The 15,755-nt window shown below is 56.2% G+C and overlaps 8 protein-coding genes across 8 annotated transcripts; 5 read left to right on the top strand and 3 right to left on the bottom strand.

Annotated features, from left to right (window-relative positions):
* Nucleotides 1-940: 940 nt before the first annotated feature.
* Nucleotides 941-2,148, top strand: ASPACDRAFT_81746 (glycoside hydrolase family protein). The gene has a single exon (XM_020205948.1). It carries the CDS (start codon nucleotides 1,000-1,002, stop codon nucleotides 2,059-2,061), a length of 1,062 nt encoding a protein of 353 aa, XP_020051927.1. The 5' UTR covers nucleotides 941-999; the 3' UTR covers nucleotides 2,062-2,148.
* A 1,098-nt stretch (nucleotides 2,149-3,246) lies between these two features.
* On the top strand, nucleotides 3,247-5,385 carry ASPACDRAFT_126389 (sugar porter family MFS transporter). Its single transcript, XM_020196922.1, has 4 exons — nucleotides 3,247-3,572; nucleotides 3,626-3,691; nucleotides 3,760-4,438; nucleotides 4,535-5,385. Exons 1-4 carry the CDS (start codon nucleotides 3,298-3,300, stop codon nucleotides 5,042-5,044), a joined length of 1,530 nt encoding a protein of 509 aa, XP_020051928.1. The 5' UTR covers nucleotides 3,247-3,297; the 3' UTR covers nucleotides 5,045-5,385.
* A 433-nt stretch (nucleotides 5,386-5,818) lies between these two features.
* On the top strand, nucleotides 5,819-6,370 carry ASPACDRAFT_47478 (uncharacterized protein; the record flags this gene model as incomplete). The annotated part of the gene is made up of 1 exon (XM_020201965.1): nucleotides 5,819-6,370. One exon carries the CDS (start codon nucleotides 5,819-5,821, stop codon nucleotides 6,368-6,370), a length of 552 nt encoding a protein of 183 aa, XP_020051929.1.
* A 706-nt stretch (nucleotides 6,371-7,076) lies between these two features.
* On the bottom strand, nucleotides 7,077-7,815 carry ASPACDRAFT_126392 (uncharacterized protein). The gene is made up of 2 exons (XM_020196923.1): nucleotides 7,511-7,815; nucleotides 7,077-7,445 (listed from the first exon to the last, which is right to left on the bottom strand). Exons 1-2 carry the CDS (start codon nucleotides 7,531-7,533, stop codon nucleotides 7,163-7,165), a joined length of 306 nt encoding a protein of 101 aa, XP_020051930.1. The 5' UTR covers nucleotides 7,534-7,815; the 3' UTR covers nucleotides 7,077-7,162.
* A 412-nt stretch (nucleotides 7,816-8,227) lies between these two features.
* Nucleotides 8,228-10,177, bottom strand: ASPACDRAFT_1883270 (uncharacterized protein; the record flags this gene model as incomplete). The annotated part of the gene is made up of 4 exons (XM_020198325.1): nucleotides 8,228-8,830; nucleotides 8,893-9,382; nucleotides 9,515-9,694; nucleotides 10,059-10,177. 4 exons carry the CDS (start codon nucleotides 10,175-10,177, stop codon nucleotides 8,228-8,230), a joined length of 1,392 nt encoding a protein of 463 aa, XP_020051931.1.
* Nucleotides 10,178-10,529: 352 nt separating this feature from the next.
* ASPACDRAFT_1859853 (uncharacterized protein) lies at nucleotides 10,530-11,377 on the top strand (the record flags this gene model as incomplete). Its single annotated transcript, XM_020197704.1, has 1 exon — nucleotides 10,530-11,377. The coding sequence occupies one exon, from the start codon at nucleotides 10,530-10,532 to the stop codon at nucleotides 11,325-11,327; it is 798 nt and encodes a 265-aa protein (XP_020051932.1). The 3' UTR covers nucleotides 11,328-11,377.
* Nucleotides 11,378-11,657: 280 nt separating this feature from the next.
* ASPACDRAFT_47483 (Zn(II)2Cys6 transcription factor) lies at nucleotides 11,658-13,434 on the bottom strand (the record flags this gene model as incomplete). The annotated part of the gene is made up of 4 exons (XM_020201966.1): nucleotides 11,658-12,476; nucleotides 12,538-12,678; nucleotides 12,748-13,299; nucleotides 13,375-13,434. The coding sequence occupies 4 exons, from the start codon at nucleotides 13,432-13,434 to the stop codon at nucleotides 11,658-11,660; spliced, it is 1,572 nt and encodes a 523-aa protein (XP_020051933.1).
* A 377-nt stretch (nucleotides 13,435-13,811) lies between these two features.
* ASPACDRAFT_81751 (O-methyltransferase) lies at nucleotides 13,812-14,991 on the top strand. The gene is made up of 3 exons (XM_020205949.1): nucleotides 13,812-13,875; nucleotides 13,938-14,744; nucleotides 14,806-14,991. Exons 1-3 carry the CDS (start codon nucleotides 13,849-13,851, stop codon nucleotides 14,836-14,838), a joined length of 867 nt encoding a protein of 288 aa, XP_020051934.1. The 5' UTR covers nucleotides 13,812-13,848; the 3' UTR covers nucleotides 14,839-14,991.
* The last annotated feature ends 764 nt before the right edge of the window (nucleotides 14,992-15,755 follow it).

Below are 15,755 nucleotides of genomic sequence, written 5' to 3' on the forward strand. Positions count from 1 at the left end.
TGTTGTTCAGTACTTTTTCTACTCCTTATAGAGTTCCTGGGAAAGACTACTGTTTGTCGGTGATGTCGCGGTGAATAAACCGCATGACTTCTCAAAAAGGTCAAGAACTGAAGCACGGAGTGAAGAGCGATTAATTGATTTGTAAAGCTACGGCAGGCGAAGAGAAGTTGAGAATTGTAGCGAATTGTTGGTATATTCCGGCAGCATCTCGCAACTTCAGCAGGTGGTAGTCTTTCAGGAACACATGGCCGGTGCATTGACTCCTGGTGTTTCAGCAAGGCTTACGTATGTGTTTCATGTTTGTCGGGGCTAACCTAGTTTTTGATGCCTGAAAATAGTCCAATCGTTATCGCATAGAAGATATTTCCGTCCATTGTTCGGACCGATCTAGAGTTCTGGACTAGTGACAGACCCACCACAGCCATGAAGACAACGTCGCCATGGATCCACCGGCTGCTGCGGTCGACGACTAAAATTGATCCAACGAGCCGGCGTCAACTTTCAAGCCAATGGGTACTATGCCCGTCAGTACGGCATAAGCCTGTCTATGGTAGTGACTAGTTGCTAGTGCGTCCTCTGACCACACCTAGTACCACCCCACACTCGCGGTTAGGGCTTGGATAGGCGGCCATCATTAACTTACGCAGCAGCGGGGCTGTCAGCAGTTGGTATACCGATTCTAGATTCTCAGCCATGCGCCCACTCAGGCACCGTCGTCCATGGCCGCAATGCCGGGCGACCGGCGGTTACCTGCCAACTTAGAGCTCGCTTGCCTATATAACACACGTTCCCCTGCTTCATCACCCATGCCTCCATCGCCTGGTCAATTGAATTCATCATTCATTCATTCCTTGTTCGCATCGTGTGCTGTGCACCCAGTCTTTCCTTCTACTGCGTCAGGTCATTCATTTGTCCCAAAACAGTCCTTTCCCAGTCCTATCTCTCATTCGAGAACCCATTCATTCAATCCTTTGACCCTGTCCAATTATTGTCCGCAAGATGCCCTCTTTCGCCCATCTTCTGACCGCTGGTCTGCTTGCTGCTTCGGCTGTTGCCTTCCCGGTTCAAACTCGGAGAACCAGCCTGCAGAAGCGCTCTACGAGCAAGCGCGGTGCTGCGTACAATGATGCTACCCTGGTGAGCACCCTGACCAACGACGAGGCTGGTACCGTGTCGTGGTCGTACAACTGGGGCAGCTCTATGGGAGGCGACATGCCCTCGGGCGTGGATTACGTCCCTATGCTCTGGGGCTCTGGCTCCGACTATGTCGATGGCTGGACCGACGCGGTGGAGACCGCACTCTCGTCGGGCAGTTCGTACATCCTGGGCTTCAACGAGCCCGACATGTCGTCGCAGGCTGACATGACCGCTGCCACCGCGGCGGAACTCTACGCGGAGTACATCACCCCCTACGCCAACAGCGCCAAGCTAGTCAGTCCCGCCGTGACCTCTTCCACTAGCAGCGGCGAGGGACTGGACTGGTTCAAGAGCTTCATGAGCGACTGCTCCAGCTGCAACATCTCCGCCCTCGCTGTGCACTGGTACGGTGATTCGGTCGACGAACTCAAGACCTTTGTCAACGAAGCCATCGAGGCCGCCGCCGATTACGACATCTCCGAGGTCTGGCTTACCGAATTCGGCCTGAGCGCCGACACCAGCGGTGTCTCCGACGCCGACACCACCGTGAGCTTCCTCGATGAGGCGGTCTCCTGGCTCGATTCCCAGTCCTCTGTGACACGCTACGCCTTCTTCTACTGCGCCAATAACTACATGTTCACCGATGATGCCGTCAACTCCGTGGGCGATGTCTATGTGTCGAGCTCGTCGTCCTCCACTTCCACCTCTACCTCTTCCTCTTCTGCCTCGTCTACGTCGTCATCAGCGTCGTCAGCCTCCTCTTCGGCCACTTCTTCGTCGTCCTCTTACGAGTCTTCCTCTTCGTCGGAGTCCTCCTTCTCGGCAACCAGCTCCTCCTCGTCGGAGTCCTCTTCCTCCGACTCCTTCACATTCAGCTTGGACTCTAAGATCGCGCTGTTGCCCCCCGTGCAGCACTCCAACTAGGCTACATCCGCGTCGCACCGGTAGATGCGATACCCATACCATAGATCTCATAGTTGGAATACATACTTTTCAATTGACTCATTCGTCCGTTTCTTCCTTCCTCTTTTATTTTTTTTTCTGGTTTTTCTTTTCTTTGTCCAGGTCATTCAGGGTATCCAGACCAGTAGAAATCGCTTCGACGTCCCGGAGATCGCGTACCATTATCTTGTTGGTGTGCCTGAGTGTGAAATTGTGGATGGGAGTGTGTGTGTGTATGCGCGGGCGCGTTCCACGTACCATGAAAAAAGAACGCTTGTTTCTTGGATAGAGCCAACCAGATTATCCGGGTAGATTTCCCCGAACTAACGCTGTGTCCACAGTTTGAAAGTCTAGATTGAGGTCGAATGGGTGGAATGGCAGAGGCCGCGTGGCCGTTCCGGCTTCAGCCGACTCAGCCCTATTTAATTCCATAGTTAAGTCCGGCACTGCCCGCCCGGCATTCGGCCTTCCCGCTGACATATTCATACTCTTCAGGGCCAAGCCACGCCACCTTCAGCCACAGTCACCGTGATTGATGTCCCACCTTGAACGATTATTGTCTTACCGATCATGATACCAGGTGTTATTCGAGTCCCTGACTAGAAAATGTATTGCAGGGCCTCTCCGCGTCATGACAAAACTTCACCACGTATACCGGCCTTTCATTCCCGGAAAATTCGCCAACAGCTGGGGAGGTTCGGTTCTCATAATGGATCCAGATCAGAGTTATGATTTGACTATGCCATGAACCATAATCTGGAGGGACGTGGCAAGCACCATGATGACGAGCGAATGAGCGAAGCCGCTTCATAACCTATCAGTCAAATGACTCAGTTCCCCAAATCACCCCACAAACAAACAGTGACAGACTCCGGCGGGGAGGGGGGCGTGAAATTCTGGGGCCCCGGCATAGGACCAAGCAGTTATTGTACAAAGCCACCCGCAAGGCTTAACTCTGATAAGCCAGCGGCGTTGGTTCATGAAGGCTGGCGTGTGAGTGAGCGACACCACGCCACCTTCGGCGGCTCAGGCGCCATCCCGGAGACGCATCAGAGTGCAAAAGGGAAAAACTCCTGCGGGGGATTCCTCTTCCCCCTCTTTTTCCACCACCAAGACCTTTGCATAAAGCTTGACAATCGGGGAGGAATTAATGTGGCACAGTCAAGCTTTTTTTTTCCTGTTGCTTTTTTTTCTTTGTCCGCACGGCCCGGGTTCACCATGGCTCTCCCTCCCAAATGGTATCAGTTTCTGGTGTGTGTCTTTGCGTCGCTGGGATCGGTGCTGTACGGATATGATCTGGGTGTTATCGCCGAGGCACTCACCAGTCCCTCGCTTATCAATGCCTTTGACGCCGACGCGACCAAACGCGGAGCAGTCACCTCCGTCTTCACCGGTGGCGCCTTCTTTGGTGCCTATTTTGCCGGTTCACTGGGCGACTATGCCGGCCGGAAATGGACCATCTTCGTCGGAGCCCTGATCTTCTTGCTGGGCGGGTACGCGATCTTTGAGCAGCGCTGGACCATAGCAAGGAGGCTAACGGGAACAGAGGTTTGCAGACAGGTGCGCAGAGCTTGAGTTATCTGTACGCTGGTCGAGCCGTCGCAGGGCTGGGGTGAGCATATCTTTAAAGTCCAAGGAATTGCATGAGCTGACTGAATGGGTTTCTTTCATGGGTTGAAGAGTCGGAATCTTGGTCATGATTGTCCCAATCTACCAGGCGGAATTGGCCCATCCGAACATTCGTGGCCGGATCACATCCCTCCAACAGCTGATGCTCGGCGTGGGCTCCCTGGTTGCATCGTGGATCTCCTGGGGCACCTTCATCAATTTCGCGGACGATGATTCCCGCCAGTGGCGCGTCTCGCTGGGGATCCAGATGGTGCCGGCCGTCTTTCTGGCCGCACTCATCCTGCTGTTCCCGGAGTCGCCTCGCTGGCTGATCGACCATGGCCGACTGGACGAGGGCCTCGCGACGCTGGCTCGCCTCCACGCCCGAGGCGACACCTCCGACGCCTGGGTACAGGCCGAGTACGAACAGATCACCGTCTCGATCGCCCACGAGCACGAGGCCGAGGCCAAATCCTACAAGGAGCTCTTCACGGACCCGTCCTGCTTCCGCCGCCTGTTTCTGGCGTGCTCGATCCAGGCTGCAGCCCAGATGACAGGGGTGAGCGCCATCCAGTATTTCAGCACGACCATCTTCGAGCAGATCGGCATCGCCGCCAACGACACTCTCAAGTATCAAGGCATCAGCTCCATCATCGCCATCATTGCTCAGTTCTGCTGCATGATGATGATCGATAAGACGGGCCGTCGCTGGCCCCAGATCATTGGCAACTTGTTTAATTGCCTGTTCTTTGTATGCGCCCCCTTCCACCAACTATCTCTTCAATGCGACAGATCCAAGAAGACACAGATTTAAGTATAAACCGCGCTAACAAATCTCATCATCAAGGTCATCCCCACCATCCTCATCGCCAAATTCCCGCCCGGCGTCTCCAACAACACCTCCGCCAGCTGGGCCTTCATCGTGATGACCTGGTGCTACAACTTCTCCTACAGCGCGACCGTCGGCCCCCTGACGTGGATCATCTGCGCCGAGATCTTCGACACCAAGACCCGCTCCAAGGGGGTCTCCATCGCCACCATGACCTCGTTTGCCTTCAACACGATGATCGGCCAGGTCACGGACATCGCCATTGACAACATCGGCGGGTGGCGCTTCTACGTGGTCTTTTGTGTGTGTAACTTCACCAACGCCATTTTCTTCTGGCTGGTGCTGCCCGAGACCGCCCTACGGCCCCTCGAGGAGATGACGGCCCTGTTCGAGCATGAACCCTGGCTGGTACCGGGGTCGCAGACCAAGGGTTTCATCGCGCGCAGGCGGGCCGGGGTGATCATGGAGGAGTTGGACGGGGATGAGAAACCGGGGCGGTTGACTTTCGTGCATGCGGAGGGGAAGTGAGTTGTTGTTGCGGTTGGAGGGAGTGTCGGGATATAGTATTTCTGCGTACTGAACGTGATATGTGGTATATTGTAAGTAGGTAGTAACTAAAGTGACTATGACCATGTGAGGTGGAAATCAAATCTATTCGCCCTACCGGCGAAAGAGGCAAAACCCAAGCCCTAGGCCGTCCATCATCCTCATCCACCCTGCTCGCATGGAGATATCAGAGGATTGCAAGTGCAAGCTTCCAATCTCTTTCCCCCTCCCATGGTTGCCTCTATCTATAACACTCGCTTCTACCAGACATGCAAGTATTATGAGCCGGATGCTTTATTATGCCATTCATCTGCGACACCCACCATACACCTCTGATAGTCTCCGGCTACGCAGTGTCTTGCTGAAATGGTACATATCTACATTGAGTGTCGGCAGCGGCATATGCCTCTCCACTGCTTTCATGTCTCAGCATCTTATGGAACACCTCATGAAATCTCCCCATATAACCGCTAATGGAAATCTACTGCATCCTATGTAGCTAAGTGACCGGGGACTTCCAATTGCTCTTTTAGCATAACAGAAGTATTCCGTGTGCTGAAGAGCCAGCATGCAGTGAGTTCCGAGATTTTCTGATGCCCTCGAGGCCATATAAGTACGTCTCACATCTCGTAATTTTATATGGAAGTCTCATCATCCCCATCCGCCTCTGTGACAAGACTACCTGATCGACATCACAAAGCACGAGACTATTAAGTGTTTTTTGAGTCATCTATCACTTATATCAAAACCGTAGCCATGGCACAGCCGCAGCCACAGCAGCCGCAGCCGCAACTGCCGACCCTGTTCGACCAAGTGATGACCATCCTGGATTCGGTCTTCCCGCGCGCGGAGGGATACATCTACCTCCGGGGGTGGTCGACCAACACGTACGACGAGAACCAGGTCCTGAACGAGTTCGTCGAGATTTCGACCCCCAGCTCCGGGACATTCTTCACCATGGTGGGGGACACCCGTCCGGGGGTGCCGGAGGAGACCGGGCCGGGGCGCAAGCGCTTCTTGCACCTCCAGAGTCTGGCTCCGGCCACGGCGGGGCGGACCCTGGATTTCAAGGGCATTGTGCTCGTCAACCGCCAGTGTCGGCTCTACGCCATGTACCGCGACCGTGAGCCGAAGCGCCTGGCCGCCGACCCCTTGGCCCTGCACGCCCCTGTCAATGGCCGCTGGCAGGGGCACGCGTACAGTGTTGCGCTGGAATCTGCTCAGATCACGCACCTCTTGACACAATTTAAGCACCGGTGCCGCCGGAACCCGCTTTGGATCCCGCCTCCTGGAGCTCAGTTTCAGTGATGGGTGCGGCGTGGCTGGCCTTGCTGACTTGATTTCTCTTTCGTAAATTCAATACTACCTTTAAGATTCAGATAAATACCCTTCCTTGATACTACATCATCCGCTTTAGAGGCGACTGGCTCTGGCAAGCTCGTTGCATTAGGGCTATATTTTTCCTCCCTTTATTTAAGCTAGTACATACGACCACAGGGTGTGGAAAACAGGGCTTCCCGTCCGCTCAGCCGTACTTAAGCCACACGCCGGGAGGTTAGTAGTTGGGTGGGTGACCACCAGCGAATCCCTTCTGCTGTATGTTTTTGCCTCTTGATCGAACTCTCCATCCTTGCCAATATTTGCGACGTCATCCTCGTTCTAGGTCCATCCTGGTAAAACTGACCAACCAAGAACATTCAGCACTTTGACGGCATTTAGTCAGCCGCCTGAATGCCTTGATTCGGGACCGGCTACCTCACTGGCGCTCAGGGCAGGGCGGTAGACGAGAATGACAAGCTCGGCTTCTCGCTGATCGGTACTGACTCCTATCGGAATAATCGGGCTTTTTTCTTCTGCCCCGCTGGCTACTCTCTTTCCTTTTATGTCTGTGTTCCTCTTTACTGGCCTCGGCATAGGGCTTCCCCCCCCCCCCCTTGTGAGCCGAGGGCTATTCCAGCGCTGTAATGTGAATACAGAGGCTGTTTCCCTGCTCTACTCAAGCTGAACCATAGGTGTATTCCTTGAATGTGTTTTTAAAATGAAATGCAATTTCCTTAAGATTCTATTCACGCACAACAAGACCCTTCCAGTCCCTATCCCTCACGCATTATCAATAAGTTGCTGGATTTGGTCGGGATCAAAGGGTGCAGTCTCCACCTCCTCCCCGCCCCTATAAAGAACCGTCAAGGGCATCTCGTCGGGGGAATGCGGCGGGAGAATGAAGCCACTGTTCACAATGACCAAGTCAATCTCATCTCCCCGGTTCTCATCCGCCCCCAAGAAGACTGGAAGGAAAGGCGTTTCGGGCCCCATCCAGGGCGCCCAGTAATGTACAACGACTGGCTTCGGGGTTTCGTTGATCGCCTCGATTACTTCGCCGGGACTAAAAGACGAGACGGAGGTCAGTCAAAGGCGAGTAAATGGAGGGGAGGGTGAGCTCAGGCGTACTCTTCAAGGACTCTGAGAGGCATTTTGTGGCAGTCTTAGGCTTCGAATATGGTCTTGATTGATATAGATCCTAAGTTTGGTCTTGGTCTTGGGGTTGATGGATGTGCTGGGATGCTGGCAACAAACCGGAAGCAGAAACCTCGCCTGAAGCTCAATTTATAGAAGCATTTGGGGAATACAGCGTAAGCTTTCAGCTGCGGCTTAGCCCAGCCACGTTATGTGGATCGATCTTGTTGTCGTCTTATCACATCGGCTTTGGTGGAGGGGCTGGGTGGGCAATCCGACTGAGTAAAGTTCTCAGCTCGTGGGGCTCTCCCCATTGTCAGGAGCTGACTGGCTCTTTCTACTTCATGTAGTTTTCAGCTTGAGCTAGAATTGAATTGGATCTGCGTTCTTTACGTCATCTGAGAAATCGATCGATGGTGGGGTAGTTCAGCTGATAACAAATCTTGGTTACCGCGCAAACAGCGAGTCATGCTGGGTGGATCTGCCCCACGGATCTCCGAGAATCGACTCATCTCATGCAGATCATTCTCATACGCAATCGTGAAGTCCAGCTGCCGCTTCCCCGATCTGTTACTTTGTGTAATCCTCCTTGGCAGTGTTCATACTCATGTAACTGGGCTTTTCGTACTGGAAAACACCGGGGCGCATGGAGTGTCTTCGCCCTCTGAGCCGCCGCCTCGCCGGCAAACTTCCCAAAGACCGCCCCCTTGGTCAACCCGAGCCCCCCGGATAATTGAAGGCGAAGAAGCCCCCAGAAATTTCTCCAACCGCCCAGAGACCCGGCATGACAAGCCCCTCCTCATTCAAGACGTGCGCCGCATCATCCGTGCGCAACCCGCCGTAGGTGAACGTGATGCCACACGTGACGCCATAGGCCACGAACGGGCCCTGGTTGATGGGCAGAGCCCAGTCACTCTTCGGAATGGCCAGCGCAGTGCCTGTAGAGACATGATCGAGGGTGAAAGCATTGAACTTCTTGACCGCATCCGGGGGCGTGGCGGCGTTGTACTGGCGAATCGTCTCCGCAAAATTGGTCGCATCGACCCCCATCTTCTGCGCCAATTCTGGCAGGGTGTCGGCGTGGATGGGCTTGGAGGTCGCGTAACGCGGCTCGAGCAGGTGAAGGGTCTTCTGATCGAAGACCTGGAAGGCGGTGGCCTGGGGCTGGCGGACGATGGCGGCGCCGGTCTTCGCGTAGGTCAGGCTGAAATGGTCCTCCCCTTCGTCGAGGAAGCGACGGCCCTCGGTGTTGACTAACACGGAGTAGGGGAAGCTGTAGCGGCTCATCTTGTCGCGGTCCGAGGGGTCGAGCATCTTGGGCGCGTGAATATCATGCGGGTGGCGTGGCAGCCCCCAAAGTGGCCGGCCACGCCCACCCCGGCCGCCACGGCCTTCTCCATCATCCTCCCCGTGTTGAAGCGACCGCCCCGCAGCGAGACAGGATCCCACCCTTCGCCCAGGTACTGCCGGCGCAGCCGGGCGGACGCCTCAAACCCGCCGCAGCCCAGGATGACCTGCCCGAAATACTCCGCGGTGGTCTCGCGGTGGCGCACGCGGAGGCCCCGGATGGTGTCCCCCTCGGCGATTAGATCCGCCACAGGCGCGGAGTGGAAGACGGTGATCTCGGGGCGTTGCTCCACGGCGGCCCACAGGTCGGCCATGAGCCCCATTCCCTCGCCAATCGCCATGATTGTGTCCCACGGCGGCATGTCCACCGTCGCCTGCGCGCGGATGATCTTCTCACGGTCGAAGAACTTGCCCAGCGGCAGCTGCCACTTGACCCCCAGGGTCTGGGACATCCAGGTCACCGTCTCGAAGGCGCCAGACAGCATGACGGCCAGCTGGGCGCGGTCGCACTGCCCTTTGCTCGTGCGCTCCACGTCGCCCCGGTACATCTAGGGCCGCATGCGGCAGTAGGCTACGTCGGCCGCGGCCTTGGGGTGGAGCAGGGGCTTGAAGGAGTCAAGCCCGTCGTGCGGGATGCGGAAGATGCCGGACGAGAAGCGACTGTTGCCCCCGCGCGCGGCCTGCAAGGCCGCCTCGAAGATGGCGACTCGTGCTCCGGCTTGGTGGGCGGAGAGGGCGGCCACCAGGGCGGCGTTGCTCCCTCCGATTACGAGGACATCGTATCGGTTGGGGGGTTGGGTACGGTCATGTCGGAGGATTGAAGCCAGGGAGCTTGAGAAGTGTGGTTTATGGGTTTTACCACTGATACCGTGTCCTGGACGAGGGGATTTATCTCTTGGGGTGTTATCTGTGCATAGTAGCTCTCAGATTGAAGATGTTGCGGGGCATGGAATGAGACATCTGGCAGGGTGGTAGTCTAACCCTTGCGCATTTTACAGGGAGAAGTTGATGGCGGGATCATCGTGTCTATCATGCTCAGATTCGATTTATTCGCCTGGCCGACCTGCTGGGGCATCCCGGATCCACGAAAGACTTCTTCTACGTGGCGCATGCATCCTGCCTGCGCCGCGAGCTCGCCCTGCGCTTTCAGGACCCCGCTTTCGATCCCCGGGAGGCCATCAAAGCAGACATGGACCTCCTCCTCACGTATCGGGGGTATTTCAAATTCCTGACCAAGGATCTCGCCCATCGCCGGAAGCTGGCCAAGTCTAAACGGGCGCGGGCCGAAGAGATCTCGCAGACGGCGCGGCGCATGCTTGCGCGCGGGCAGATCTACGCCTCCGCCAACAAGGCCCAGCGCGGGAACTATGTGCGCCTCTCCATCCACGAGTCGACGGCCAGCCGCAAGCTGTCCGTCTCCCTGCTTCCACAGGATAAGATGCGCTCGACTGGCCACACGCCGTGGCATGCCTGCGTTATGGTCGGGCTGAATGGCGCCTACCGAACCGCGCACGCCGACCAGGTGCGCGACACCTACGAGCTCGTCTAGAGGGACGGCCGGCCGTATTGCTACCGGGAGCGCTCGGAGCTTTTCGACTAGACGCAAGACGGGTTGAACGTGCAGTTCGAGAATCTCTACCCCTGCGGGCTCGTGATCCGTCCCACCATGGAGAATGGTGCGCTTGCCCCCACCATTCAGTCCATCCCCATGCGCAAGGTCCGCCAGCTCTCCCACCACTTCTCTCGCATCCTCTGCCGGGGATTCGCTCGCACCGAGGACGAGGCCGTCTTCATCGAATCCGCCAAGGCGCTGGGGGAGGTCCTGCCGTGGACGCACGGGATCATCAAGAAGGTCAAGGACTCGAAGCGGGTGGACAAGCTGAACAACAACGTCGAGTCGAGCGAGGCGATGCCCATGCACTTCGACGGGATGTTCAAGTTCGAGCACGTCACCGACCCGGTCACCGGGGCGACCAAGCGGCGCCAGGCCTTTCCCCGGTATCAGTTCTTCACCTGCCAGGTGACCTCCCCCAACGACGGATTCACCCTCTGGCCCAGCTCGCGGCTGCTTCTCCGCCACCTGCCCCACCCCTGGACCGTCGACCAGCTGCAGACGCTGACCTGGGGCATGGACAACGACGGCTTCTGGGACGCCCAGATCCACCAGCTGCCCTTGCTCGTCACGCACCCGGTGACCGGCCGCCCCTGTCTGCGTTGGCACCAGCCGTGGGACGCCAGCAAGACCAAGTTCTCCACCTGCGTGGTGACGATCGAGAACGCCGCGGACGGCGGCGCCCGGCTGATCCCTATCATCGACCGGCTCCTGTATGACTATCGGGTGTGTCTGCGGCTCGCGTGGGAGGTGGGCGATGTGCTTGTCAACGACAACACGGCCATGCTGCATACCCGCACCGCGTATCGAAACAATGCGGATCGGGAATTGTGGCGGATTCATTGTGATTGATCCCTTCGAGGACAGCCATCGTGTTTCGTGTAGATCAAAGCAGATTGTAGAAAACTCCAGTTTCTGCCGTGTCTGGGTGCGACAAAACTTCTCACCATCGTACTGAGCTGCGGTCATATCTTTGTACAAGACATGCTCAATGGGGATTACTGCGTGTTGAGGTCGAGGTCAGTCAGCTCGGCGTATGCTATACCCGTAGGCCTTTTTGACTGGAGCAGTATGATTAGGATTCAGGTAATATGTCTCCAGGCCGCCGAGTCGGGTGCACAAGCAACCAGTCAGGTATCCGATAGGATACCGTTTACCTTCTCGAACAGTGAGACCCATGCTTCAGTCAGGAGTCAGCCCACCCCCACGGCCCGGCTCAATTAAATGCAAGGCCAGCTTATACCCCATGGTGGAGCCCACACACTCAATCGCCGCCCGACAGAGCATGATCTGATCCGGGTCGGCGAAGGGGCAGTTGACGACCACCCACATCGGCCAGAGCAGCGTATACCCATTGGCCAGCTTGGCATGCTCATGCAACCGGAATCGGTGGCGTGCCTCTGCATCAAGACCGCCAAGCGTACTCGTGACCGTCGCGCAGATCACCTCCACCAGATACGCGATCCCATCCAGCAGGAACATCGCCGGATCATCCGGAAGCCCCAGCACCGCCAACTCGGGTAGGGAAGCGTGTCGGCCCTGCAGGAAGCACCACTCCTCCCAGCAGTCGAGGAACTGCTGGTAGAACGAGATCTGGGCCGCCTGCACCCCGGCTAGGAAGCAGGTGGTCCACGGATCCCGCGCGCTGGATTCGGACGTGCTGTGAGAATCGGCGGCGGCGTGCTCGGAGAGCGGCGAGGGTGTAGGTGCGGGTGTAGGATTCTCATATTGGTTGCGCCAGTGGTCGGGGATGGTGGCTTGCCAGTTGTGGAGCTCGATCAGCAGGGTGCACGCCTGGACCAGCAGCGCGTGCAGGGTGTCGGCGGGGATCGGGGACGAGGCGCTCGTGCGACAACGAGCGACGGTGACCTGCATGCAGAAGTCGGAGAGTTTGCCCGTCAGGATCGAGGAGCGGATCACGGTGCACGGGCGGGTGATCCCGTCGAAGGAGGGCGGCATGCAGGCATATCGGAATTCCCGGCGGATCATCGCTTGCACTTGCTGCGGGGTGGGCTTAGGGCGTGCTCTGTTGGTTGCAACGGGAGGGCGCGTTGGTACTCACCATTTGGGTGTACGCCCAGCCGCAGAGGCGCCGGCTATACTTGTTGCTTCTCGACGGGACGCCGCGCAGTTGCATGAGGGAGTAGATGCCGGGGATGTGGGGGTTCAGGGATCCTGTCGTCGCACCCTCCCCGCTCAAATCCTAGCCAGGTCCTCGGTTAGTCACGTTCGGTATCAGTGTTCGTTGTATATCCTTGTCAGGCCTACCTACCGAGAACATGCTCAAGAACAACGAGGCGGCGAAGATCTCATCGCGTACTTGCGCCTGGCTGAAGCTCAGCGCCTGATTCAACAGCCGCAAGGCCACACCATAGTGCCTTCGTGCATTGATCTGGAACTTGGGCACCCGCGCCCTGTGGAAGAGCGTCAGGTAGGACACCGAGAGAACGGCATGCTTGAAGCACGGATCGTTGCCCCGCTCTTGGAAGAGGTCCGGGAAGAAGGCCAGATGGCCCTCGCAGGGCGATCGCTGGACTCTCAGCACATGGTGGTGGTGAAAGTAGCATAGTGACATCAGCTCGCTGTCCTCTGGAATGATTGAAGCAATCGTGCTTCTTGGCTGCATCTTCGCGGAGTCGACCTTCTTCTGCTTCAGCTCACGTGGGCTAGAGGGAGATGACCTCGCGTTTCGGACGACTTTCAACTTCCCGGCAGTGCTTCCCTGCGCAAGCTCATATCCTCGGAAAGCGAAGGAGTCGGGATAGCCTGGACAAGAGACCCCGTGCGTGCTGCAGCGCTGACAGCCCGGCTTGCCTTCGTCGCACTGGACTTGATTGTCAGTATATGTACAAATATTGCCGAAAAAATGTAGAGCACTAAGGAACAAGTTCCCTCGTACCTTGACCTTTCGCTTCCGACAGAGTACACAGCCGGAGCTTAGCTTGCCTGGAAAAACCATCTCGACAAGGCTGAGTAGCACGCATGCAAACGATGGCGAAGAAACAGAGTTTATCAGATGATCAGATTATCAAAATCGGCATGGCTCGGCGCTTATTTAATGTGATTGTCCTATGAAGGCGTCTGCGAAAGAATGTATCTGATTAGGGCTTGACTTGAGCCCTACCCGGTTCCATCGGGTTTCTACCGCCACGCTAGCCCCGATTCGATACCGGTTTGCGAGAGCCAAGACCTCGGACTTCGGCAGTAATCTGATAGGAATCATACAATCCAAGGACCATGGATATCGGGGCGGGCGTTCCAGGGATAAAATGGTCGGCTGTGGTCCAGAATGCAGTAGGCATGTAATCACCTTTTTTTTCCGCAGGACACTCCCTTCGATCTTTAGCATCAAGCATAAATTCAAGCATCCGAGATGGGTAATCCCAGGTATAACCGTGAAGTATGTCACCTACCTCCCAGTCACAGTCAAGCAGCAGGAGCTAAATAGTTGCGTGGCAACAGGACGGCCGCGAGCTCGTTCTCCTGCAACACATCTTCTCCCTGCCTCATCTGGAGACCTCCCTCCGTGGCAACCCGGCAGCAGTCTTGGCAGAGATTGACCGGTTCGCCCGAGAGCAGTCCCATCTGATTCACATTGGCCCGGAGAAAGGCGCCGTGGTCTCCTCGCTTATTGCCGAGCGAAAGCCGCAAATCATGGTCGAGCTTGGCGGGTACGTCGGGTATTCGACCATTCTGTTCGGCCACGCGGTGCGCCAAGCCGGAGGCCAGCACTATTTCAGTCTAGAGATCAACCCCGTCAACGCAGCCATTGCAAGTCTTCTGATCGACTTGGCCGGGTTGAAGGATTTTATCACCCTGCTGGTGGCCCCGGCGCATTTGTCTCTGGCCCGGCTGATGAGTCAAGGGGTGTTCGACGATGGGATTGATGTCCTCTTCCTCGATCACTTCAAGGATCGCTATCTCCCTGATCTCTGGCTGGCCGAGAGATTGGGGCTGCTGAAGCCTGGTAAGTCCGTGCTGGTCGCGGACAATGTCTCGCGTCGTGGGGGTCGACAGGAGATGGACGAGCCGAACAAGCCACATTATTTGGATTGGATGCGGGGCTCCGTAGAGCAGAAAGAAGAAATTCTTCAACGCTTTGCATTCAACGTGCCGTCGGATGCGCAGCTTGCAGAGAGGGTGCGCGAGGGCGGTGATGCAGCTGCGATATCTGCGGGGTGGGACCTTGCTTTGGTTCCTGGTATGCCGACAATGACCTATGAGTCCCTAGATCGGTATTACACGGGACGAGACGATTTCAACGAGAAGGTATGGTGGCATTTTTCGCCTGTGACCGCACTGACTGGATGCTGACTGCACGTACAAACAGGATGTAGACATTGCTCAGCTGATTGCACAGTAGGGATTGTGTCCGTCAGACGGGTCGCTGCCAGGGACTCACGGGCAGTTGGAAACTAGTTTCGATGCAGTAATCAAGTTATCGGCTCTGAATTCATAGCTTTGGTATCTTATGCTTGCCGAATCTTTTCTTCTGGAGAACTTCTTGATATACGCGGTCGTCTGCTGTTCAGTACACATGTTTTCATCTGGTAAGGTCTTTGGTTCGAATCGCTGTACTGTAATGCTTGACGTAGTATCATCTCAAGCAATATGCCTTCAGGTCCGTAGTTTCGAGACATCCATCGCTCTTGATCATTGGGTATCTGATGCTGTGCTGGGCAGCTGGGTCGGAGATAAGTGAGGTACAGGGTAGCATTGCTGCACAGTACATCCGCTTACTTGGTCACAGACCAATAAGCCTCAACAGTGATTTGTGTCTGGAGACAAGCAGTTTCTATAGGTTCCAGAAACATACATAACAGGCTCTTCAGTGGTTGTTCTTCAGCTGGAAGTATGCAGTCAGTCAAAGCTGAGGAAATGAGTTCTCGGGCCATGATTGGCCGTGCGCAAAGAGCCAGCTTACCTAATCGGGCCTCTTTCTTGCAGTGTCCATCCACGGGCACGGGTTTCTGGGGGGTCCTTCCATTCACATCTCTCCTTCGATATCACGGTTGGAATTGATTGTAGTCTTCACTCCCGGTCTTTCCGAGGCCTTTGATCGACAGGTAGGGAGGATGCATACCGCGTACTGTACAGAAGGTGATCTGACAGGGGCCCACATAGCGCTCCACCCATGACATGCCTGTCAAAGACTCCCTTACTTTTGCCACAAAGTCAGTTCCGGCACAAATGATTCTGCTTCAGAAAGAGTGCAGGATGTAGAGACACGGCAGAAAGTGGCACTAAACATGAGTGATGGACAGTAACTTAACGGTGCCG

The sequence above is a fragment of the Aspergillus aculeatus genome (genome assembly GCF_001890905.1).
Source record: "Aspergillus aculeatus ATCC 16872 unplaced genomic scaffold ASPACscaffold_19, whole genome shotgun sequence".
Taxonomy (NCBI): Eukaryota; Fungi; Ascomycota; class Eurotiomycetes; order Eurotiales; family Aspergillaceae; genus Aspergillus; species Aspergillus aculeatus.

Excerpts from the sequence above, each read along its gene's own strand:
- ASPACDRAFT_126389 (XM_020196922.1), top strand. The coding sequence starts at position 3,298 with ATGGCTCTCCCTCCCAAATGGTATCAGTTTCTGGTGTGTGTCTTTGCG. Across the intron at positions 3,692-3,759 it reads CGAGCCGTCGCAGGGCTGGG|AGTCGGAATCTTGGTCATGA; the intron begins GTGAGCATATCT and ends CATGGGTTGAAG. Across the intron at positions 4,439-4,534 it reads TGTTTAATTGCCTGTTCTTT|GTCATCCCCACCATCCTCAT; the intron begins GTATGCGCCCCC and ends CTCATCATCAAG.
- ASPACDRAFT_81751 (XM_020205949.1), top strand. The coding sequence starts at position 13,849 with ATGGGTAATCCCAGGTATAACCGTGAA. Across the intron at positions 13,876-13,937 it reads ATCCCAGGTATAACCGTGAA|GACGGCCGCGAGCTCGTTCT; the intron begins GTATGTCACCTA and ends GCGTGGCAACAG. Across the intron at positions 14,745-14,805 it reads GAGACGATTTCAACGAGAAG|GATGTAGACATTGCTCAGCT; the intron begins GTATGGTGGCAT and ends ACGTACAAACAG.
- ASPACDRAFT_81746 (XM_020205948.1), top strand. The coding sequence starts at position 1,000 with ATGCCCTCTTTCGCCCATCTTCTGACCGCTGGTCTGCTTGCTGCTTCG.
- ASPACDRAFT_126392 (XM_020196923.1), bottom strand. The coding sequence starts at position 7,533 with ATGCCTCTCAGAGTCCTTGAAGA. Across the intron at positions 7,446-7,510 it reads CCTCTCAGAGTCCTTGAAGA|TCCCGGCGAAGTAATCGAGG; the intron begins GTACGCCTGAGC and ends CTCGTCTTTTAG.